At 36.0% G+C, this 26,721-nt stretch overlaps 1 protein-coding gene across 6 annotated transcripts in view; it reads right to left on the bottom strand.

Annotated features, from left to right (window-relative positions):
- Nucleotides 1-3,077: 3,077 nt before the first annotated feature.
- PPP4R3A (protein phosphatase 4 regulatory subunit 3A) overlaps nucleotides 3,078-26,721 on the bottom strand; it is a 46,027-nt gene continuing 22,383 nt past the window's right edge. For 5 of the 6 annotated variants that reach the window (XM_030041160.2, XM_030041166.2, XM_041128863.1 and 2 more), the window contains 11 exons: nucleotides 17,155-17,232; nucleotides 16,937-17,053; nucleotides 16,314-16,430; nucleotides 14,919-15,050; nucleotides 14,721-14,823; nucleotides 13,272-13,430; nucleotides 11,841-12,010; nucleotides 9,855-9,997; nucleotides 7,045-7,235; nucleotides 6,253-6,479; nucleotides 3,078-3,934 (listed from right to left, as the gene is read on the bottom strand). In XM_030041160.2, coding sequence (XP_029897020.1) covers nucleotides 3,821-3,934; nucleotides 6,253-6,479; nucleotides 7,045-7,235; nucleotides 9,855-9,997; nucleotides 11,841-12,010; nucleotides 13,272-13,430; nucleotides 14,721-14,823; nucleotides 14,919-15,050; nucleotides 16,314-16,430; nucleotides 16,937-17,053; nucleotides 17,155-17,232 — 1,551 coding nt within the window. In that variant the 3' untranslated portion in view covers nucleotides 3,078-3,820. The remainder of the gene's footprint in view (nucleotides 3,935-6,252; nucleotides 6,480-7,044; nucleotides 7,236-9,854; nucleotides 9,998-11,840; nucleotides 12,011-13,271; nucleotides 13,431-14,720; nucleotides 14,824-14,918; nucleotides 15,051-16,313; nucleotides 16,431-16,936; nucleotides 17,054-17,154; nucleotides 17,233-26,721) is intronic. The other variant, XM_041128860.1, reaches the window with a different exon arrangement.

Below are 26,721 nucleotides of genomic sequence, written 5' to 3'. Positions count from 1 at the left end.
GAACTGTAAGTTGTATATACCTTCATTTCTTCTGGACTCCAAAAAGAGACAGCAGTAGGAGCAGGTGGAGAACATGCACACGGACAACTGATCTTGAAAAATTTCAGTTGTTGGTAACTTCTCTTCTTTGAATGCTTGCCTGGTTTTACACTTACACTGCGGGTGAGCCCAAGCAGTAACCCATCTGGTCTCCTACTTCCACAGCTTATGTGGAATGGGTCTTGATATCATCAAGGCAGGGGAACTGCAGCACTACTCTAGTATAGAGAATGTTGCTCCAGTATGCCTCTGCAGCTGTAAAACAGTTGATAAAGGTAAGGCTGAACTTCTGTGGCCACTCTACAGATGCTAGGAAACATAATTTAGCAAGGCAGCTAGCCTAACTTGTTGCCTTGTTGAAAGGTAGCCAATTCCCTATATGGAGCCACAGCAGCCATATGAAAACACTCTTACCGGTTATCTAATTAAACAGTTTCTGAAATTTGCAGAGATGGAAAAACACAGCCAAAAGCACTCTGAACAGTTTCATCCTTGGTATATTAAAAGGACTGGGCCTACTTGACACTTAATTCCATGAGAACGTGACATCTCACCTGAGTGGGCTATGAGAGATGGATGAATAGTCTGATCTTGTTAACCAAGTAGGTATATTACAGACAGGTACATTTTAGAGGCAACTTATTGCTAGCTAGATACAACAGTATTCAGATCCTTCTGCCCTCATGACATAGATGTTTTTCAGTGACGTGCACTGTTACCTGAACGCAGCTGCCCTCTGCGTACAGTGGAAGAAAATCTGGAAATATTCCAGATTACCTGGAATTACTTTCAGTAGTGTAAGGATGTGCTTCCTTGGCGGACCAGGTACCCTATAGACTTCCGACAGGCATCCCCAGTGAACCTAGGCTCAAAGCTGGGAAGAGTAAATCAGAGTAACCAGCATCAAGTCTGGCAACCACTGAAGGAATGTAGGGGCCTGTACTGATGATTCAAGCACATTGTATCTTGCCTGTATGATACAAAAAGAAAAAAAAAACATCAGCCCAGAGAAAGATCTAGAAAGGAACACTGTTTCATAACATAATTTTTTCCATCTCTTAACTCATACCCGCTTTTTTTTATATCCATCACTTCTCAAAATCCCACTAGTTCCTTTTTTCCCTGAAATATATGTCAAGATTTCCATGAATACAAAAGTGAAACTCACTGGGCAAGAGCATACCTACCACTGTCCCCAACTCACCAACTTCCCGATTACTTCCAACTTCCATGAATATATCATCTAAGCGTAGACGTCTCCTGTCAGGCCACAAGCATTAGATAACTGGGAAGACAACTAACCATCTAACTACAAGTTAGACAGCATTAAAAGATGTACAGCTAGTATTTTACCAGTCCTTTAGAGCTTCATAAAAATACAGAAAGTTCAAAAATATTCCTACTTCAGTTATTATTTTGATTGAAACCAGTAACTTAAGGATAGTATTCTGTTAAATGTAATGCTTCAAGTACTGAAAGTCCAAAATCCAAGATTCCTACAAGTATTATGAAAGTATCTGAAAGTTTAGAAGACTGCAGCATCAAACATCACGGACCAAGCACTCAATAGCTGAAGGAACAAAAAAAATTAACAAAAAATGTTCCTTTGACCAACTCAGAATGACTTCCTGAGATATAGCCTGGAGAACATGAAGACGACTATATGGATAAATTTTGAGAGCTTTATACTCAAGGGAAGTTTGACAGATTGGGAAGGATTTAAATTCAGGCTAATTAAGAAAACCTGCAAAATTACAGATTTCCTTGTCATGATGTCTGCTCTGACACCAAAGTTGCAAAAATCAGGTTTCAGACAGGTCGTTGAGAAGGCATGGGGACTCTCATACTGCAGCAGAAGGTTGTTATCTAATCTTGTAGTGATCCAAGTGCTCAACTCTTACCCTCTCTGTAAAATTTATTGCTGAGAAGTGCCCTGTTACAGACATTTCAAACACGTTGTAAAAACTCACCCTTGGAAAGTGATTTCAAATGAACTTTTTGAGGAAAAGATGGCTAATTATTTTTCCCTAATGCACACTCTTATTTAAATCTGAAATTACTAATACGTATGAATAAAGTCGAAGCGCAAAAGCTTTGACTTTTGTAGTTAGCATAGAGTCTGCCATGCAATGCACCATTTTCAGAAACAAAGTGCTAATCTACAGTTGGGTGTGATCACGTATGATCCAGCCTCAGATTTTCATTTCTTATTTGTATGTGATACCTTAATGTGTAACATCACGATTGTTTCAACATTGGTGCTTTGAACGTCCAAAAGGAAATCAACTCTTGAAAATGTACATAAGAAAGGGTCCCTTGTTTGCAAAGGAACTGAATAAACTCCCCTTCACAGGAAGCACTACTGTGCAATCAAGGCCATCTTCTGTAAAAGCAGTAAGGAAGCAGGATATAACATTTAGTTTCAAATTAAAAACTAATATTATTTAGATTTTTGGAAAAAGTGGAAAGAATATAGTCACTGAGTTAGACCCAAAGTTTAATTGCTGTTTAAGTATTAGAATAAATTTCAAAAGATGGTATCCTTGTAAAGAGTTTATTCTACAACCATCTTTGATTCACTAAAACTGGTATTCCAAAGGGAATCAGAGGTTTTAAAAAAATACCACTAATGCCATTTTCCTTCAGCTTTAATTATTTCTTTTTTATTTTTTAAGTCAAATGAGTCAATATATTGGTATTCCTAAATGATCCATCTTGCATTTTGATGAGTTAGTCTACCATCATTGTTCTGAGTTACGAAATTTCAAAGTCTCTTTGGAATACTAATTTCATATTTATAGGTTTAATTTTTTTTATTCCATCCTATTTCCCTGATTTTTTTCTCGACAGCTGCTGATGTAAAATTTAATATAAAATATTTAGTCACAAAATAGTATTGCTTCTATGCACATTGTGGTAAGATTATTTTTTTTTCCAATAAAAACTATACCATCTTCCATAAAATCCTAAACATATTAAGAACTGTGATGCAGAACAAAATTACACAGGGTGAAACAGGTACCAGCACAACAGTGAGATTATATTACATCAAAAAATTTTAATGGTCCCAAATATATACTCAACAACTAAGCATACACTCAGGGGGGCAAAAAAAAAAATTATGACACAAAAGTGACCACATCTAGAATTCCACTCAATCTTTAATCAAGAAGGGACAAACAAATCCCCCACCTCCAAAAAAAAAATTCTGCAGTTTAAAGGGCAAAGGGAAAAGATTTAAAAAAAAAGAGGAAACTTTATATTCAGCCCTCCCCCGTAGAGGTTTTTAAAACCTGTTGTAGCTTGACTAAAATGTTCAGAATGTACGATTTCAAAGGCAGGTCTCTTTTATACAAAGAAACTGCTGGCATTCTTAACTAGTGAAGAATTATGGCAAAAACCGCCTTTTCTTCAGAAGTCTCATACATGGTCCAAGAAAGCATATTCCGATTGTAGCAACTGACCAGCCAATCCAGAGTTCCACTAACAAAACTCCTGCCCTGTTGGCTTTTTTTTTTTTTGTTTTGTTTTCCATTTCCTTCCCTGAGAAAAGGGCAATATGTGGTCCAAGCTGGAGAGCTCAAAGGCGTAAGTCTTTCCCCTAAACGAAATATTTCCCCTTCTTCTGCTTTGAATTGGCACTTGATTGGCAGAAATCCGTTTGTATAGGTTGATCTGTGTCACACAGTAATTCACAAAAGATTGCTGCTTTGCTTGGGTTTGTTTTGTTTTTGGAAAAAAAATCCTTCCCCCAACTGGTAATGTTCTTCAGCAGTTGCCATTATGATGACTCAAGCTTTGCTTTCTTTGACAAAGGTAAAGTTTCCTCTTTATCTTCATCTTCATCATCCTCTTCATCATCATCAGGATAATCTACAAGCCCAACGAGGCCTCCCTACAAGGACACACAATTACTATAATTCAGAAAATGTTTGCACATTGATTGGAAAATGATGTTTACACAGAATAATGCCATAAGCATACTGATTCGTTAAGTTTTTAATAAAACAAAGCAGAACAAAAATAAATCCTTCAGTATGAATGAAAATTATATTGTCTGAAAAATGTTTAAATTAATAAATCCAAAATGGGGTTTTACCTATCCAACTGGATAGAAATATTTCCAGTTGAAATTTAAGAAAATCCAAAAATCTACTTAGTTTTGCAAAGTGTCACTGCAGCTCTATCTGTAAAGATGCAAATTTTTTTTTTTTTTTTTACTGAGCATAGCTGACTGCAGGAATGAGCAACCTGGAAGCACTTCAGAAACAAATACAGAATATTCTTCAATTTGAATTTTTGAATCACAATACTTTCAGAAAACAGTCTGTCTTCACAAAAGCTAATTTAAACGTGTAGTAACTTAAAGAATTTTTTGTATAATATAATTGAATGAGGTGTACATGTTACAAAATTTAAACAACTTGGCAGTTGGAAATGAAAGCTTATCTAGTAATATTAAAACCTCCCTTGTATTGCAAATAACCACAGATTTTAAGATTAGGCAACTCTGGACCCATGAAGAAGCGGCATGAACTTCTAAAACTTCCTCTAACTACAGTACGTTGCAATTTCTGAAGCTTAACCAGCATTTGACTACAATGGCAGTTACTGGTACTTTACTCAAGGATCATATTACTTATTCAGGTGCCTAATGATAGACATCCAAACCAGAAAATTTCAGCCAACTGTATACCAAAATACAACTCGATAAACAATTACACGTATCCTGTACAGTCACATACAACATAACACTGAGTATAATACACATAAAGTAATAGGATCAGATAATTAATGAAAAACCCAATTTCAACACTGTTTCTAGTTTGCTTCTGTGGCACATTTATAAACAGTGTCCATTTTACTGAAAGAAGGTGGTTTATGCCCAAATCCATGAATGGTTTTTCAGTGCACTGCATATTCACTCTAACTCGCACATTCTTCTTTTGCCACCGTGACTTGACACTTTGGAGCCAATACTGTATGCAATATGCTCCATATGCAAAGACTCCATTTCAGATTCAAGGAATTACACTGCCTGGGAGAGAACAAGCCTCCAGCAGAAATACAGAATAGACTGAACTGAATTCCAAGCCAGTTCTATCCTTTTTAAAAAGTGCTTGACTACCTACTGTATTTTTTTTCATAAATTAAATAGCTCCCCCTTCCTCCACAGAAGGATTCAGAGGACACATCCCTTAGCTCTTCCATCAGCCGAACTCTTCTCATTCAGCTGTTTTCAACAGAAGGTAATCTAAACACAAACTCTTAAGCCATGTTCTACTATAAGAAATAAAAACCCTAAAACCCCATTTGCCTTTACTAGAAGTTAGGTGAACAAGCAGTATGGTGGCATTAAAAAATAAGGATGATTCAGTTATTCCAAGGCTACCTGAGATACATACCTGACCTTTCAGAAATGGAAACCCATGTTATGAAAGTAAATTCTCATTATCTGAACTATGTTGTACCAACACTACCTTATCTATCCCCCAGTGCTGAGAAAACACCACTCACTCTATTTCCCTGACTTGGTTTAAATACTTTTAGGCAAAAATCTGATAAAATCCAACAGCATCCTAAAACGTATTTTAAAATGCTGATTTTGGATATTCACTGCAAGTTATACTGACTCTTTTAAACGGGCTTTCTTCTACTTCAATATGTTCCAACCCAAAACTGTATGTTATTTCAAAAGGTAAAAAGTCATGCTAGGATATTAAAAACTGTTTATGTTTTTGCTTACAGCAACCACCCCTCCACAATACAATTTATTTCTTTCACGCATGCCAGTTGTATCACTCTGAACAATATTAAAAATGGTAACAGTAGAAATGCTCAATAGGGGTGGTGGGACATTGTGGAGTCTGGCAAAATTTGGCAGTGTTTCCCAAGTATTTCTATATTTCTACCTTCCAAACATCCCTGTGCAATTTAACAAAAGTGTTGTCTGTATTTCACAGTAAAGGCTGCTGCAAAGAGCAGCTATGTGTATACTTCATACTTTAAGAGTTTGGGCATTGAAAGAGTTTTATTTCTTTTTATATACATGTCACATCTCCTTAAAAATACTAAAGGCCAGAGAAAAAATACAGACAAACCAGACAGTCCATTACTGCTTAACATGTCAGAATTAACACAAACTTGAGAGAGATGCTAAAGCAAATTCCTAGTCTGTAACAATGAAGTCAACCTACGTCCATTCAAAATTACCTTAGTTGTAATAGCTGCCATCTGAGATGTGCTTTTAGAAACTGATCCTGGAGACCCAGGGGACCCTGGGGATCCGGGAGACCCTGGGGATCCAGGCAGATTACTTGCAGATGACTGGCTGGTAAGGTTAGACTTTGTACCACTGGAAAAGGAAAGCTTGAAACTTGGGCTCTGACGACCTGAAAGGTTAGTTTTCAGAAGAACTTCCTTTTCTTCACTCTCTTTTACTGGAGAGAAGAAAAATAAACACACATAAAAAAAAGCAAAAGTAAACCACTATTACCGAGCGCAACATTTAATTACAAATCACTTTATTCTGTGGGAAACATTTAATTACAAAGCACTTTACCATGTGGGAAAAGGCTTAATACTTTATGTACAACTTGGTAAAGTGAGTCATCATAGACTTTTTTTTTTTTTTCATACTACTATACCACCTACCAGCTATTGTCGTGGGCCAGGAATGAACACTTTTATTCTACCAATGATGTCACCTAACATTTACATCGAAAATTTTGAATTATAAACCTGAATAAAACACAGGAAAACTTGACTATCAGCTAAGATTGTAATTCAAATGTTTTAAGAAATCAACACCAATATTTTGTATCATTCTGCTTCCAAAGAAAACAAAACTTGTTCTGAAGGGGTAGTCCACCAACTTGGTGTCACAATTCCAAAATCTAAGAACCTCAGAATAAATACATGCAAATCCTTCATTGCAGTAGGACTAAAGAATACAAGTTACAGCTTCTGCATAAGCTATATGGCATTCTTCTTCTTACCACTTACATTTTTTCCTTTCCATGAATTTACTGATAGGGTCCATAATATCTTCATCATTTTTAGTTTTGTCAGAAGGGGGCACCACTGCCTCTCCATCTTCCATATCATCTTCATCAGTATTAAACCACATTTCCTCCTCATCCTCCAGGGTTCTTGCATCCCTTCTGTATCTATGGTTTCTCAAAATGGAACGCATGCTGCAGAACAGTAAGATTTAAAAACAACTCATATTAATATTAAAACTTCTACTCAACATTTACAGTGACAGCTTACAAATATTGTAGAGCAGTAAAAATACCAGCAAATCATTCTGCAATGTGAATCTTTGTATTTTCAATGCAAATATCATTAAAAAAAATTCTTTATGAAGAATCAAATGAAGTACAACTCTGCTAATGGCACATTCAGACTACTCTATCTGTCCAAAATTCTGTAGCTTACAAACAGCACTATTAAAAGTAATTTTAATAAATGTCACTAAAGTGTTGCATTCAGGCTTGGTTTAACAGTTTGCACTGGTAAGTAAAAAGTAAAACAAAGAGTTTAGAAGCTATAAACTTTTTCTGAAAATACTTTATAACTCGTCAGTATTTGGCATCCAATATGTTAAAGAAGAAAAAAAAAACAACCCAAAATCTAACTTAAATATGACTCCAGTTTAAAATAGATACATTAAAAAGACGGCTGTCTCTTTCTGCCACCTCTTACAATTTTTGGTCACTATCAGTATTTTCCATTCTTCAGAGTCTTGGATACAAAGTGCTACTTCTCCCTCCCCATTTGATCTATTATTAGTGTTGGTAATAATAACTCAGCTCCACTTTCCTTTTCTTTTTTCTCGCAGAACCAGTATTATGGCCTTGGAGGAGTGGGACAGCGATATGCACCCTGAAGAACAGGGGGAGAAGTGGAAGAGAGGTTGAAAACACTCTTTTCATTGCTAGATGTTGATTCTAACAGTCAATTTCCAACAAAAGCGTGAAACCCTTGACAAATTTTCTGTAGCACTTCTTCAAAATTTACTGGCCACAATGTAAGTCTGAAATTTAATGTTTTTCATGAAGTCTCTGTTACTGGAATCAAAATGTTAATAATACAATCTAGGCTTACTCTATTTAGAGAAAAGGTCTTGCATTACTGACTGCAGGAAAAAGCCAGCAGGGAAAAATTAGGAAATTACAAGGTATTAAATAAGAACCCTAAATGTCTTTCAAAAACAAATCTAATTCTGAATAATTTGCTTGCCAAGACTATCATCTAGATCTATACATACTGCATCATTTTACATTGCATTTAAATTCAAGTTCTGCTAATAGTGCAAAACTATTACTTACGTGGCACTCTTCTGAATACTTTTGTGGCCCATGTCAACAAAATTTTTGGCCTCCTTCCTTACTGAACTATTCTATGCTAAAATGTGTAAACAGATTATTTTTATTTTTGCATTTTATTATTTCTGGGTTTTCACTTAAGAAATTACATGGACTGTGACAGGGCTTGTGCAGCCACTATATAAGATGTAGGAAGAAGGTAAAAACTGAGCTGGTTGAGCTACAAACCTCTTGAAGCTGTAACTTTCTGCTGGATAAACTCATGTGGCACAACTATACACAATCACTTAGCTCGACTTAAGCCAAGAAAAGACTTAGGTTTTACTTCCTATACTGGATGGAAATTACTGAAGGAAGTGGCTGGGTGTTCTTTCCAGCACATGCATTAATGTAAGAATCACAAGCTTGAATTTCACAGCTATTTAAGTGCCAAGCTTAGCTGACACAAGGCAAAATAGTAACATCTCACCTGTAAAACATTAGTACTCAAAACTGCAGATCCCACACATACTCTTGATAGTGCTTCAACATTTTAAAACAAATCTACAATTATACTCTCATTTTAATTGTACAAGTCTCAAATTTAAATATTGGTTAAGAAATCCTGTAGCAGGAAATAAAATAACTTAGAAGTCTGAAATTTTAAGATGTCCTAGTATGACTCATCAGGATTGATTTTTTAATGTGTTTTCAAACTAATTCAAGACAACAGAACAAGAACAGGTCTTGCTAACAACTCTTAAGAGTAACTCATCTATTCACACAAGCAGTCCATTCTGTTTTAATGAAACTACACACAAAAGTAATATCGTTTGCCAAAAATAAATGGAGTAAAAAGTCCTAAGCTTCCTATTTTTAGACACCCTAACCTTTTAAACTTGGGTAACTGTGTACTAAGGAAAGGAACTTATGCTCTGGCAAACAGAAGGAGTGATTCAAGTGTTACATCAGATTGTTTTTTACTCCATCAGCAAATCTAACAGTGACAAAAAAGCATCCTCTAAAAACTTCTTTGTACATTCTATTTCTCAGTCATTTTGGTAGAGCTTATCTAAATATCTACTCCCACAACTAACTAAAATAAAAGAAAATCTGACATGAATTTTTGAAGGAAAAATCCACAGAATTATATTCACAACTGAACAATCTTTCAAATGCAACAGTGGGAATCTGTTATTTAAGCTAATGAACTTCAGATACTTGACAGGCTTCCAGTCTCATTACAGTAGTGTACATAAATTTAGGATATGACAACTTAGCATTTATTACTGGGGGTCCAGCAACTAATGTTAGCTGAAAGCTGATCAAGAGTTTGAAGTAACACATCTGGAAATCACACTTTTAATCAAGTAAATTCAACAATGCCTGAGATGCAAGAGGGGTCTAAATGATTTACATTTCCCACTATCACAGAACAAGCCACCAATATTCCCAAAACAGAATTAAAGCAATAATATACTAATAAGAGCATTTAGTGCATTTTACCTGTCAAGTTTTGGATTATCTTGTCTTTCCCTTTGTTGCTCAAATCGTAGTTTCAGTCCTTTGAAAGTCTGCACATAATCTACATCTTCCAGTGCCTTCCAGTAATTTTCAATTACATGAGCTGTCAACGATTTTATATCTTCCTATAAGAACAAACAAAGATAAAGTAACTTATTTTCATTCAAATGCATTTATTTAATACAATGTAAAAAGTAACCGAAATGAGAGATTATTTTTAAACATTCCACAGGAAGCATCATATTAATAAGCTTATGCAAATATGAGTATTATGCATACAAGTGTAGTTAAAAATCAAGAGCTTCAAATATTTGATTAGCGAAACAGGCATAATAGCAGCAATTTTCTAGCAATATCTCCTTCAAAACACATGAACAGAACCTAAAACCCTGATAGAAAATTATACCAAAACCAATTCTAAAAGGTCTTCCCCACTGTAACTTATAAATATTTTTATATTGATAGACTAACTGATACCTGTTGTCATCAGTCAATTAAAAAATATGTTTATGAGATACAGACTTAGCATTCATATTGTTTCTTTCCTCGCTGCAAATAAATTAAGTATGTAAAAATAATTATTCAATGCATTTGTGTAGGATGAGAACAAGGAAGGTATTTTTCATCAGAAACTGACATCAAGTTTTTTGTTTGTGGCCATACAGTGTTGGTCAAGATCCTTTACAAAAGACTCCCAACTGTTCTGCTATTTCAGTTTAGTGCTGTGGCTGCCCAAAGCCACTCTAGACAGCTGCGACTAGCACAGGTCTGCGTAGTGCACCAAGAAAATTGCTCCTGTGCATTGTTTGTCTTTCTTAGCACTGCACTGCCCCTGGAATACACTGCAGAATAAACACCTGAATTACCATCTACTAAGGACAAGCAAAGCAACAAAAATCTTAATAAACTAATTATTTCTCTTCTTGGTTACGTGCTCAAAGGTCACCTCTTATGAATGGTAATGCATCAGTAACAACAAAAGCATGCTTTTTTTTAAAATTTGCTGTCTTTAAAAAGAAACCTGGATTAAAAAAAACTGACAAAAATTATTGGCAGATAACAAGAAGTATTCTGGAAATACAACCTGAGTATCCATGTGAAAAGGAGTATGAGAAAATAAAAGATTATTTATTTCTCCATAGCATGAACTGCAGAATCAGCACCCAATCTCGCAGAGTAATGAAAGACCACAGCGCCGAAGTCGGGGCCACCTATATGGATTAACTTTTTTCATAGCTTCAAAACCATTCTAAAATCAACTCTTCCTGATGATCATGTCATCTCAGTCTTCAATTACCTTAAGTCCCAACTCAAAGAGGAAAGAGGTCATCAGCACAGAAGATTTCCAGAGGTGACAAAGCCTCCTTTTTTCATCACTCACTCACTCCTCCACGACTGTCTGCACCCTAGCTTGGCCCGACTTACCACATTTACAGTCTGTACAGCATCTTGTCAGAATCTGGATGCAAACAACAGTGAGGAAACAGTACTGTGCAGACAGCCAAACTGGCATGAATATTTTAAGAGACTCCCCACAGAAGGAATTTGTAGCACTCCATTAATATAATGAAAAAAGACTGGTATCTCTTCTATATGTTTCCATATTCTGTTGAACTGACATTACAGAGCACAGCTAAATTTGATGTTTTTGTAGCAGTAGTTTCAAATTACATTCCTGTCATAACAGGCCCATCCAATCTGCATGATGAAACTTGATTAGTGCTGCCTTTGCAAATCTGGGTACTGTGAATACACTATCAAGTGAATTTAATTTTCAAGTCAAGGTGCTGTTTGAACGTAAGAAAGAACATGTACAAATATGTAACAGTGATATAAAAAAAAGTTCATTTAAATACAGTATCATACTGTCCCATTATGATAGCATAATTTAGGGTACAAGCAAAAAGAAAAGTTGTCTTCAACTACAAAATTAAACAATAATTATCTTCAGCATGTAACAGCACTCACCACTCTGATAAATTCAAACATCTCTATTATGGCAGAGTTCATCAGATTATAACGGGAACCATTATTTAGAAATGCTTTGACCACAGGTTCAAACAAAAAACTTTTCATTATGTAACGGTTGTAGAATTCATCCTTCAGCCCAATTATCTTTCTCTTGAAACGAAGGGCACCTGAAACAGAAGTGTTGTCAAAAGAATTTTTAAATTTTTAAATTTAAAAGAAAAAAATCCAGAAATTACTCAGCACTAGTTAGGGCAATTTGCAACCTCAGTTCTCATACAGCATTGTATTATTAGAACCAGGTAATACATTCAGCTATTCTCTGCTTTTCAACAGTCTTGACTATACTGCTGAAGATTACTTAACTATTTTATCATAAAGAAATCCTCCATCATAATTGTACAAGTGAAACCACCTCTGTTCACTGAAGAAATAATATACTACTGTTTAACTATATTACTACTAACATAAAGGTGTATTTTCAATTTTTTAAATGGCTTATGATAAAGATAAAATATTTTCTCCATAGAAGAACTGGGAAATTTGCTTATCATTCCTATTATTCAAATGTAAGTTTGATTACATTTAATTAAGTCTTATTTGATTAGGATGCAAACTATCTCATTTTAAAATTGGTAAATGACATTTTCTTCACACACACAGTAAAGCAAAGACTTAATTTACATCCAGTTTAATGCTATTTCTGAAACTCTGAAGCATACACAAGTATGTGAAAGTCCATGCATAAACAGACAGTCTCATCTTGCTATAAGGCAGCACATTTTGGTTAGCAGCTGGGTGTACATGAAAAAAGATTATTCAAGGGTTCTAAAACCAAACTCGGGGGATTCAGTTACAAATTTGAAAGGCACTTCTTATTGTATGGTACTGCTCAGTCAACTTTAGGCTTTGATTTACTCTACGTGCACAATGGAATCATGGAAAAAAATCTCTTACTTGCCTCCAGAATTAAGTCACACTGCTTTGCTATTACCGTGCTGAGCATGGTTAAGAAACTGCCAGAGTTTGAACAGCAGCACACTGAGCTTCTGTGCAGTTTAATGCAGTCAGATAACCGTATCTCTAATTAAATACCTCTGATAATTTCTACTAAAAAAGTATAAAAACTTGAAATAGTTCTCTTAGGACATTCAATATTGAGATACCATCTTTTCAATTCAGCTCTACATTGAGATTAAGAAAAATCCTTCTGCTTTTTAGAAAAAAAGACATCTATAAATGCAAAATTATTTACTAATATTAGCTGACTTATCTATAAATTGGCATGAGAAACACAGAGTATAACAGTAGAATTTCTGTATTCAGTCACAAATTGTCATGATCTGTGAACAGTTTTCTTCCAGCAGAATAAAGATATGTAACACTTCACATCCACAAAACACTAGTTTATTCTTTAGCTTTCAAACTTACACAATGCCAAGAAAGCGTGCTTTGAGGCCATGAGAACGAGCACCCTTCGCAGGATATCTTTGTTAATGATGTAGTTTTTTATGTGATAAGTATGATGTTCTACACAGAAAGTTAGCAATTCCAGTATTAATGCCAAGAGTTGGGCTGTCTGAAAATCATCTGTAACAAAACCAAAACCAAAGTAATTAGACATATCTAGGATATTGCCTTCAGAAGCTAACTTCAAATATCCAACTGCAGTCTGGTAAACATTTCCAAATTCTTTTATATTCCCACAGATAGTTTAGGGAACATGCTGCAGGGTATGCTTAGTCTTCAAAATAGAAATTGAACAAGCTTGTTATGGACTGAGTATATTCTATTTCTACAGATATGGCAGGAAACCCTCTTAAACTATAGAAACAATTACAGTTTGTCTGTCTTAAACCAGTGTTTGAAGGTTCAGAGAGTACAGGACTTAACACTAACACAAGCAGTCAGGCTTATTTAACCAAATCTCATTACAATGTCCAGATGTCCATATCATAAAGTATTTCCCTATATGCACTGCCTTGACTAAGTTTGTACCAAAAATGTGATCTATTATGCCTTTTAACAAAAGTACTATGAAAGAAATATCTCAGGCTCTTTTAATACCTCTAGGACAAAATTGTATCAGCTTATACGAAACATGAACTCAAATCCTGCTTTTAAGTAGACAATAAATTAAATACACGTTAGATTTAATCTTTTTGTAAAAGGTAGTGCAACCTTTTTAAACATATTGCCAGATTGTTGACCATTAAAGAATGCAAGTATTTTAAATAGTAAAAATCTCACTTCCAATCTATCAGGAAACCAGTTGAGATAAAACAGATTAATTTAACTAATCCCTTGGAAATCTCTACAATAAATTAAAAAGTTTAGAGAACATTTATGTATCATTTACGTACCTTCTTTCACATCCATTTTGGATGTGTTATACTATTAATAAACAAACAGTACTGCTGCTAGTCACCAGCAAGAACAGTTACTTCATCACTGATCTCTGCTTTCTTAGCCTGACGGAGAACCAATACCCTCAAATTCAGCACAGTATTGTGATACACACCTTCTCAAGGGCAACTCTGCATCCTCTCTAGTAATCCCTGACCTTAAAAAACATTTACACATGTTTACAAGTCTATGTCACTGAACAGCCTCATGAGTTAGTAAAAATTATACAAATATTTTAATTTTTGCTGAAGCAAAATCTGCAGCAAATGCTGTTTACTTCTTAAATCAGGTCTCTGCTGAACGTTATTCTTGTAAGTTATTCAAATGACTAAATCATGAATCAACATTTAACTTTGAACTATGTATCATAGTCTCAGATTCTCTTTCAGACAGAAAACATCCTTTGACAGTTATTCTATTTTAAACATTGACATTCAACAGCTTTGATGTGCCCAAAATCCAGAGTGGCATTACCTTTGCTAGGCTTGTCCTCTGTAGTATTGGCCAATAGAGGGGCTGTCAGAACATGCATACAATGTTTGTAGAAGAAACCCAAGAACTCTGTCTTTTCTGTTTTCTAAAGAATGAAAAAAAAAAAAATTATGTATGTAACATATATCACCAAATACCCTAAAAAATCAACTGTAATTTCATTTGAAGGTATTTACTTACATTAGCTGTGGCAAGCATATTTTCTGGATCAACTAAAGTACGAAGCAAACCCATGAGTAGCACTGCCCCTCCAAGTTCTGGATCTGTGTCACAAATCATGTGTTCTATAATGAGGTTAATGAGTAATATATCCTAAGGAGGTGGGGAGGGAAAAAAAGGAAAAATCAATTCTAATGCTACTCCCTTGCCCCAAATCTGAAATTATCTCTAAAAGGGTTACTGCCTGGTTAAAAATGGTGCTTTATCAAACGCATTCTGGTCAGTGGTTCGACAGCAAAAAGGCAAACAGTGAAGAAGAATCTTTCACGTCAACTAAAAATGATTCTGAAATTAACAATCTAATTTAGAATTTAGGCTGAAATTCCAAAAGATAATAAGTACAGAGGCAGATACTTAACGGTCTCAAAATTCAACTGATTTCTGGAAGCATTTTCAGAGCACAGAAGTTTTAATTTGGATCCCCCTTTAGAATACATACCAAAAGTCTTATTTCCACAAACATACAACAGTAAATTTCATAATGCTATTGAACTTGATAATATTATTTTCACCTAAAAATAACCCCAACTTGTACTTGCAGAAAACAAGAATAACACATAAAAATAGAAAATAATCTTTACATTTAGGAATCCCTACACTAAAGTTGCTTGGTTACCACTGTCCCGCATAAAAGAGGAGAGTCATCAGATTCAAATGGCTGGAACCACCAGTGATATTCCTTGTCCTGGCTGCCCCTTTATTCCAGTACAGATGTAGAAGCACCAGCAGCTTCATGTTCTCTGGCATGTTCTTAGCAGATATAAGAAAAAACATTAACTATCTCCTCTATGGAAAAGGCAGCACAATGTTTTTTCTCCACTGAATGCCACTTTGAGATACCCTTCTTAATACTAGTTGTGTGCTAGCATTTTGTATTAATCTGCTACAGAGGATCTCTGGGAAATGTAAACCTCTGTCAGAAAGTGTTCTCAAACACTTAGGACCATAATTCCACTTTGAACGTGTGTGATAGTAAACCGAACACAGATTTTTTACAAGTAAATTAAAAACGCATTTACATGGTAAGATCAAGACTGAAATTTGTATTTCGCATTTTAAGGAGGTCATTATTCAAAACCATTTTGTTTTGCTTGTACGACAGCTGATGTTAACAAAAATGGTGGTTTACGGTAACCTGTTTTACTTTACACACAACGGAACAAGAATACGTAAACAGGCAAACATTTGTCTTACCTGGCTAACAGAACTTTTAAAAACGTGGTAGTTGAGTATCCTGTAACCATCATGACTGTATGCCATACTTCTTCAGAACTAGGGCTCATGTCATTAGAGTTGTAAGTATAAAACAGTAATTTCAAAAAACAATACACACATTTCTGGGGACCCTCTACTTACATCATCGTTCTGCTGTGCTTCCTGCATGACAAACTCTCGTACCATGGACGGGTTGTATTCAACCAAATATGAGAATATATCGGTGGCTGCACTTCGTACTTGTGCATCATCCATACCCTGGAAAAGTAAAATAAAATAATTTATGTTTTCTTAAGAGAAAAGGCTTAAATGGAATGAAAAACAGAAACCGTATAGCTTTTAATTCCTACTTACGAGTCATACCTAACTATTACTAGAACTGTATTCTAAAACTGAATCGACTCTAACCTCTTCTTTGTACATTTGACATCTATTGGGCAAAATAAATTTTATGGTTTCCCTGCCCTTTGGTCTATTTCCCTATTTTCTTACTTAATTGTACACCAAGAAGCATGTAAAGATAGGAAAGCAAATGAGGAAACAAAAATGTAAGAATGCCAGGGTGCTTACCAATGTCATATTGTAACTGCTTTTAAAGTTTTACAAAAATATTTTAAATGTTCTGAATCTCAAACCAAGACAAGACAAATGAAGCAAACACTTCAGAAAACCATGTGACTGAAGTCTGGCATGCTTACCTTTTTAAAAAAACCTCTCTGGAGATAAACAAAATTGTTATCACAAATAAAATCGAACTGACTTACCAATATAACTTCTAGTGCTGGCAGTATGCCCATATTTGACAAGGTTTTGAAAAATGCATCTCTGTTTTGAGGTTGCAGTGTTTGAGAGAATGCACAAAACTCTTTCAGAAAATTTACCTGAAAAACAGGAATAATATACTAGTTCGTAATTAAAAAAAAGATGCACGTATCACTTTGTAGTAACTGTCCCTTTCATGTATATTTTACAGATTTCTTACCAATTCCTGTCTTTTCTCCTCATCTGTGGCTTCATCTGTTAGTTGTGCAAATAAGTCTGTCAGAAATTTTTCATCTTCCTACAATGGCAAAACAATACCATTTGTTTATCTGACAATATCAAAAGGCATCCAAATATAATATAAAGTTCTTCTAAACCATGCCTCCTGCAATTAAGAGAACATACGCTTCTGTACTGTAGTTAATCATACCAGTATCAACTTTCTAATTCAATTTTCAAACAAATTAATGTGAATCTTGTTTTTGAGCTTTTATCATGTTCAACACCAGTCCACCCCCAACACTTCATTCTCAGTTATGATGTATCTTGTATTGCCTTTTGGCTGTCCTTTTTCTATTTTTACTGCCATTCTCATCATTTTTTCTGTGACTTCTCTAACTTCCTTCCTCCTTGTCACATGCCCGCCCCCCTAAACCACACTACAATACCCTTGCTTCAACTGTTTACATATATTTATAAACATGCATACATCTTTGGAATGCTATCAGATCTTTGCAGCAGAACTAACGCAAGGACACAACGAAGTGAGAGCTGCCTAACAGCAGGAATGAGGGGGAGATTCTTTCCCCCCATGTTGTGAAAAGGGTGAATTCTAGAAACCAAATCAAAATAACTGTTCCTATTACGTTCAGCATTTATTGGGCATTCTGGTGGCAGCAATCAAAAACTGTTCTGTTATTTTTCATGCTGCTGTACCTTAGCAAAACTACAAACAGCCAACATATTACAAATGTGTATTTAGACTGAAAGAAGCAGCAATTCTTAGCTTCCCATAACCTTTACAGTCCTAAAAAGTAGAAGATTATTAAAACAGAAGTAAACCTTCCCCTGTCCTTTCCCCAATATATACAGTAATAAGACAGCACTTGCTTGAAAAAGATACCTGCACATCAGATATGAATAGATTTTTTCAAAAAGCTAGCAGAGTGTTATTTCTCGTGAAGTCAGTAACACCACATGGAATATCCCTCCATTCCAAAACCACAGTGCTAGAAACCCAAGCTGCCTTGCTTTTGTTTACACAGCATAAAGCAGAACCATGAAAGTACTTCAGATACATCCACATAAACTTTCTTATACCGCACATTATCTAGGTACCTCATCCAGGCTCACCCTGCAGCCTTCCTGAGAAAATGTGTACCTCGGTTCCAATAGCACACCGTGCTAATGCAGCTATAACACTGTCACAACCCAATTGAGGATCTCTATGTGGTACTGCACAACATAGATAAACCCAGAATAGGTTGGCATGAGCTACTACCCTACAAGGCATTTCACCACACTATAAGGTAAACCCTGTATTTAGGATATACCACGTTTCCTCTTGTTTGATGCTGTGCTGTGCTTCTAACCTGACCCAAGAGCCTACTGATAATGAAGAAGAATGATTTCTGGACACAATTTCAGCTGCTATTTCTGTGACTGCTTCAAAATCAAAACAAAAAGAGATAGGAGACACTTCATTTGAAGTTTACTGAAATTCACTCTGGAGGACCAAGCACTGGAAATGTAAAGTTTGACTTTCAGTTTTCAACAGTCAAACGTGTTCAAAACAACTATTAAGGTCTTTGATTTCAAGAAATATAACTTAAGCTGTGATGAAAGAATACAAAGATGTTTGACTACCTGCTATCCAGCCGTTACATGGCTTGGTAAGTTTTCTGTTCTAATATTTAACTCATTAGACATTGCAGGTAACATAATTAACCCACAGTAGAGATACTGACATACTTGTTTACTGAAATAAAAAAATACAACACAAAACCAAAAAATAGAACATAAAAACCAATTCTTTTGAAGAACATGCACGTTATTCTCCATGCATTTACCAGTGCATTTAAGAAAAGGCTAAGTAGTTTGCTTTCATCTATCTTTTTGCTATTTTGATCAAGACGTAAAACTAATCTCATCTATCAAAACTATTGAGAAGATGCATGCTTATCCCCAGCTGGAAAGCATAATCCCTATTTCCATTCTCACTGTGAAATAAACTTTTCACCTCCTTTGTAATACCTGACAGTAAGTTCAAGTTGATACCATAGAAATTTCTCAGAATGATCTTTGGGAAAAAAAAAAAGGAAATCTCAGCATTTAAATATGTCAGAGCCATGATTAGCGTGCTTCTGCATAAAAAAGGTAAACAATATTAGCCAAAGTATCTTTTTTTTTTTTAAAGTCAAAATGTGGAAGGAGAGGAGACCCTGCCCTGCTGGCAATACGTGGGTCTCATTTATGACCCACAGCAGAGCCCCAGAGACAGAGGTGGCCAGGGAAGCTGCCCCTCCAGCACTGCATGGCAGAGCACGGCAGGCAGGAAGGCACAGGCAGGACTCCACCTCAGCTCTCTGATCGGATCCCACCACATCCCTGCCCAGTTCAAGATGTGGCCAGCCGCAGCAGAGGCCAACCCACTCACCCTGTTACTGGGCTTGCAAACACTTGGGACTTGTATAGGGGACTTCCTAACATTGGGAAGTGATGAAGACTTCAATGCTGACAATGTTTCAGGAAGAATTTGCAGAAATTCAGTATGTAACCGTTTTTCAACATTCCACATATATAATACAGTATTTTACAAGTCTGTATTAAATATAATACTGAAGCATTTTCCACGCCATGTCCTCTCCCAACTCCATTAATTCCATCATATTTTTAAATTAATAGGATTATCTGAAATCTCTAGGTCTCAGAACAACCGTGATCTATTTAAAATTAGACGAATTAAGATGGATCCGAGTGATTCAAAACGTCCCACCCTTACATGGATAATATGCAGTAAATGGCAGTTATCCCAAGAAAATAAAACCAACCGATTACTAACTTCACAGTTATGTCTTAGCCCTGAAATGCATTTAGGTGCTATCTCATTCCAGATGCTTAATGAAAGGTAGACAGGTTGTTATTCATGGGAAAAACCCCAACCCTCTCACATTTATAGAAAAACTGTAATTACAATGAACATTCCAAATACAAGATTCTCTCTCAAACTGTAAAATTACTGACAAGAGCAGTGTATCTAAAGATACATTCCTGAACAACACTACCAGAATGTATAGACATGCACAGTCTGAGCAGAGTTCACATATTTTAGAAGTCACAAAGCACCAGCATCGAATGCTAGAATTACACAAGCTTAAATGTTTTCCGTTTTTTTTTCCAACTTGCAAAAATCCCCCAAAATATGTCTGTGAAGTGAACACAGTGCAAATGCATAATTCTTTGCAATATCTGGCCTCTTCATGCAGACAAAAACCCATTTGGATGTATCTTAGAAGCTGTGAAGGTCACAACTGTTTTCCAAGAAAACAAAACTGCAAATGGTAGTTTACAGGGTAATTGTAGAATCTAGCTATTTTCCCCATGCACAGAAATTATTAAATGTGCAATACTTAAACTATGAATATACCAAACAACAAGTATATTCATTTATGCTTTTGCAAGATCTATGTAGAGGCTCCTAGAATTTAATACCTTTCAAAGTTCACAAAGATAAAATTAAGCCAGGCCATCTACTCACTCAATCATTTATAACTTTAAAAACAAGAAAACCCACAGACAAAGTAGGATCACAAAAAAAGGACACTATTTACATTTGTGATTCAACGTTCAAAGCAGTCCTCCTCCTCCTCCTAAAAGCCACTTAAAAAAGCATTCTTCAAAAGCAGGCCTCTCTTAAATATAATTAGCTTTCAGTTGTCAGATACTTTATGTCTGTGATTACAGATAAATGACAAAAGACATCCCTTTCTCAAAAAAACACCCAAGAAACTCAATGACATCTAAGTTGGAAAAAGAGTATACTTTCCATCTTATTTTCCACCTCCATATTCATTTCAGGCAGAAATAATATTTCAGCCCAGAAAGTAAAAGTTTCATAAAATGTTACCAGCAAACAAGAGAATTACAGCTTCAAACATACATTCCTTCCTGCTACCACACCAGAATATTTCATAGCTTAAAATGTTTCAATCTCCTTTATCTCAGACTGCCTTCCCACACATGCCCTCATTCGCTATCAATAAGGTATTTCCACTTGAGACAACACACTGAAACAGCAGCGGGATCCACCTAATTACATTTGGAGTTTCTGTACGCATTGGAAATAATTTTCTGCAATGAACAAGTTAATCTCAGAAATCATTAGCATGCACCACTTGCAAACTTCTTTCACCAAGTCATTTTCCCCAGAAAGTGGCATTCTTTTACACTTTATTGCAAGGTAAATTTTGCTGAAAGGAAATCTCCAGAGTTATTCCTGAGCCAACTACTGCAAAACAGCAGACTGGCAGGAGACATTTCAATCCTAATACATTTGGGCAAAACTAGCAATATGAACTGACACAATTCTTCCTCTAAAACTACTACAGATAATTACATTTACATCCACTGGGTTCTGTTAAGATTAAGTACCTATCTGTAAAACCACTTTCAAAATTAAAAACAGCTTGTTATATATAAATACAATAAAATATACAGATGTACCTAAATGCCTACAATTTTTTAGTTATTGAAAAGGGAGATAGGGACTATCAGTAATATGGTATCTGTATTTAAAAAAGCTGATTTATCAGTACAGTAATGCCATGTGATCACTGCTCTACTAGGCACATAAATTATTTTACCATATGTCCAATTTTCCCCTTCCACTCTCCACTTTCCTGAAAATAAAAGACTCTGAAGTCTAAATGCACATACTCAAAAGTAATCCTAACAATATTCTGTATTCTGGAAGATAAAAACACCGCAGGATCTTGCTGGTAAAAAGAACACGCCAATGAGAAAGGGGGGAGAGAACGGAAGGAAACAGTGTTTGCTCACTCTATGGCGCAGTTTTGCAAGTTTTTGTTTTTTAAGAACTAGTTAATAATACAAAGGGAAAGAACTGGTGGCCTCCAGTGTGAACATTAGTATATATTTTTTAAATTGCAAAAGAGCGTCATATAAAGTAAGAAACACCACTTACCTGTCCCACCCCCACTCTCAAAACTTGGTGAACTCCATGTTTCAGCAAGGTTTCTTGGTGGCTATGACATCTCAAGACTAGAACAGGCTGGACCCCAAGCAGTAAGAGCATATTAGGAGGGGCTGAAATTGGAAAAAAATGTTATATACCTCTTTCATATCTTACGTACAGCGAATCATAAAACCTGTAATTGAGTAGGTTTCCATAGCAGTTAATTCTGTAGACTAGAAATACTGGTGTCATGGGGTACAATCCATCATGACCAACAGTATTTAGTTTAGTGACATTTTGACATAGTTACTTAAAATGACACATCTTAGACAATTAAATCACAAATAAACTAACCTCCATTTCTCAGAAAAGCCCATCAGTGTAAGCATTTTTATAAAGATTATGGGAAAGCTAACCTTCATGAAGAAGGAGGGAGGAATACAGTTCATGCCAAAGGTGACCCACTCTGGTTTTGGTTTTACCACAAAACTGGCAAAAATTATTTCCCTAACAAAGAAAGCAAAATCATGGAAGCAGGTATCTTCCATGACTACAGAATTTATATATATATATTTTTTTTTTTTAAAGATGTCTAAAATCTCTCCTAATAAATCCAGAATTCTTAAGAATCAGCATGTTCTTATTTAAAGAATTCACTAGATATAACTGAAAAACTGACCTTAAATGTCAGTGACCTTTAATGACCTTAAATGTCCTATCTTGACACCAAATACCTTAAAAAAGACACAGTGGTAATTTTGAGTAAAGTCACCCGGCCTGTCAAAAAGAATAAGGTACAATCTGTGCAGCGTCTTGTACAAAATTCTAGTCACTTTTCTGTAACTAAGTGTCCTGGTTTTGGCTGGGATAGAGTTAATTTTCTTCCTAATAGCTGGTATAGTGTTGTTTTGGATTCAGGATGAGAAGAATGTTGATAACACACTGATGTTTTCAGTTGTTGCTAAGTAGTGTTTAGACTAAGTCAAGGATTTTTCAGCTTCTCATGCCCAGCCAGCAAGAAGGCTGGAGGGGCACAAAAAGTTGGGAGGGGACACAGCCAGGGCAGCTGACCCAAACTGGCCAAAGGGCTATTCCGTACCATGTGATGTCATGCCCAGTACATAAACTAGGGGGAGTTGGGTGGGGAGGGATCGCTGCTCGGGAACTAACTGGGCGTCGGTCAGCAGGTGGTGAGTAACTGCATTATCCATCACTTGTTTTGTATATTCCAATCTTATTATTATCATTGTCATTTTAGTATTGTTATTACTATCATTATTAGTTTCTTCCTTTCTGTTCTATTAAACTGTTCTTAACCCACAAGTTTTACTTTTTTTCCTATTCTCTCTCCCATCCCACTGCGGGGGGGGAGTGAGTGAGCAGCTGCATGGAGCTTAGTTGCTGGCTGGGGTTAAACCACGACATACCTTAGGTATGGCTGAGTTAATTTGAGATGAGAGTGTCGCAAAGTGCCACTTTAGTTAGTACACAGCCTGACACGTAAAGGCCTCCTTAGAGTTGATCTTTTTTTCATGGTGGAGGTTAACAGTTTTTCTCTCCTGTTCTTCACAGCCAGTGAGAGAGAAAAGAACAGAATATAAAACAACTCAGTTCTACACGCAATAGTTGCAGTATGTCACAGGACAGCAGCTGCTCAGGATGTTTACTTTTAATGTGAGAAGTAAAATTTCCTAAAAAGATAGCTCTTTTGTCACACCCTCAATGGTCCAGGAGAGACAACCTAAAGTCAACAGCAGAAGCATTAACAACCTGTATTACGTATCAGCTAAGAACTTGAGACTCATCCATAGCTCCCAATAAACTACCATGAAGCATCCCAGAAACTCTTCAATTAATAATGACTTATAAAAGCAGCAGCTTCTTAAGTACACACGTATGGTTAGTGAGCACCAGGATCTCATAAGATCTAAAACAATGAATGCCAGGAACTCCAGTTACATAAAACTTTCCATCTTTCCTGAAATAACACCCCCGCCACCACCAAAGTATAGTGATACAACCAGCTACAGAAATGCATGTTAAACCATACACTAATGGAAGAAAGACCTTAAGAATTAGTTATAGAAGTGAAATCAACAAAAGCAGTCTTTAATTTTGTTCTCAGAACATTATTTATTCTGCTTAAAGAAATGAGAAGGAACAGTATCATACATTTTATACATGGACTGTGCGAATGGGGGGTGGAGAAAGGAAAGGGGGGAATGAAACTTTAGGGGGCTGAGATTACATAAAAGTGCAACCTGATATATTGCTCTATAAATGAATGAATAAATAAATGCCAGGTAAACAGCTTTAAACCTTTGTTTAGAGCTACACTGTAAGAACTTGAAAAAAAATCAAGCAAGCAAACCTTTTAATCTCTTCAAAATGCAATGGGCATCTAATTTGTGATAGCCTCTTTTAATTCCCTCAAAACCAAGAATTGATCATCAATGTCAAATAATTTCCAACAGATTCTTATTTATAAACTCAGGGAGTTCCCCCTCAATACTATAAAGCTGTACTGTGAAAGGACTAGGAAATGCAATATAGCACAGGATGTATTTTCTTCCTCGTGCACTACCACTCTTGGCTCCTCAAAGCTGTAGAAAGAAAGCACTTGAACAATTTGAAATATTCATCTAACTTTGAAAGTTATGCAAGGCTAATTCTTCTGGCTCTACCACACAGGGAGTATACTTCATTCTCAACCATAGACAACAGCAACAGAAGTGAAGATAAGGTTCAGAAACCTGCGGTCACACAACAACTCAAAATCAGATCTCAGCCTCTATTTCAACTGTAAACTGCAACTAACAAGTTTTGCAACCACACTAAACTTTGATGTTCTAACCCAAGCTTAGCCTACATCTATTAACCTAACACAGGTTATAAGAGACAGAAAAAAGGAAACTAATCAGCCACTAGTCTTCAATCAAGTTACCTCAAGATCTCTGCCAAACACACCCTTAAAGATTTTGCAGGATCAGGCCCCCTTCTTTCTTGCCCAGTTTCCTTTTCAAAGTTCACAATTCCTCCCAGAATTAGCCACTGACACCAAGACTCCCGAATAATTCTTCCCCTCCTCCTCCTCAAGCCAAAATGTACCATCCTCAGGACTTTGCTTTTAGCAACGCTTACAAAGAGGTCAAGATATTTTAGAGACACTAGTCATACTGGATACTCAAGTTGAGACCCCTTAACTGAATCTTTTTCAGCATTCTCTCAAAGTCAGGCCTGTTAGGCTTTCTCAAACTGGCCACTCCAAAATGATTAAGGCCTTCTGACTGTTTCAGATACACATTTCTGACTTTGTGTATCAAGGACACACATACAGACATGAAGGGTTTCGTTCAGTTGGGCATAAACTGGGGGTCTAGTACTACTGAAGATGCCCCAGGTGTTCCACCAGGCCTCCAGTGGCTGCTCCAGTAAGTGATGGTCTGTCCACAAGGCACATGCCTCATCTGCTAGGCCTGGGTGATGTCTTGCACATTTGGCTGCTTATCAAACACTCCATGTGTGGACATGAGAGATTAAACCTCTGAGAGAGCGGATTAAATAATTTCAGTATTCTGATCAACTGAGTGTGGTGGATGAAAAGTTGAGAGGCCTAGTTTTGACAATGGTTTGCCATATGAGCTTGCAAAAGCAATTTTCACTCTCCTTTGCTGTTTTTTCCAAGAAATTAAACAGGGTGCATTCAGAGATTCAACTGAAGATAAATATGATTAAGGTAATCAGTAGCATCTAGCACTTTATCCACTTCTCCATATCAGACAGCCCCTACAAAGACAGTGGCTATTCATTTATTAAATGTTAGGAGAATTAAGATAGCGATAATTATCTTCTACAAACCAAAATGCATGTGCTGTAACATGTTAGTTGAAAGCTGTAGGAAGCTCCCATTACGGAGATGCACCACCTATTTCTACACAGTTCAGGAAGTTCATGGGTTGGTGCAGAATACTTGACATGTAAGTAAGGTATCTAAAGCATCACATAATCTGTTCACATTTGCAGTAAGACATACGTCATGAAAAACTGGTAATTACAAGCTGTATTATTTAGGAACTTATAAGTCAAACTAGGAAAACATTCAAACACCTAAGGCAATGTTATGTTCTGAAACTGTACTTTCCAAACAAAATCTACTTCAAAATTAGAAACAGTAACATCCTGGTATGAGATTATGTTTGTAAAGTCTAGGTGAAATAATTTCTTTCTTTTTTTTTTTTTTTTTGCTAGGGTAACATGACAAAAATTACCCTTAACTGCCTAAAAAGTCCCAAAATACAGGAAAAAAACCCCTAACAAAATCAACCCTTCAACATGCAAACAGTACTATTATTTCCAAACAACTTCATTCAGGATTCTACATATGTTTGCTCCATTAAATCAGTTACAGAGAATCTAGTCCAAAATCTGAAATTTAACAACATATATTTAACAGCTCAGTACTCAAATCCATGCCTTTCAATGCCTTTCAAAATGACTTTCAGAATCACAGAAGTGAAGGTTCCACCGAAGCACCTCAATCTTTCCAAGAAAAATTATGCAACTTTCTGTGCCCAAGCGCAAATAAAGAGACTG

Source organism: Aquila chrysaetos, chromosome 2 (assembly GCF_900496995.4).
Source record: "Aquila chrysaetos chrysaetos chromosome 2, bAquChr1.4, whole genome shotgun sequence".
Lineage (NCBI taxonomy): Eukaryota > Metazoa > Chordata > Aves > Accipitriformes > Accipitridae > Aquila > Aquila chrysaetos.
The sequence above is the reverse complement of the archived record's forward strand: the minus strand, read 5'-3'. Positions and strand labels throughout refer to the sequence as shown.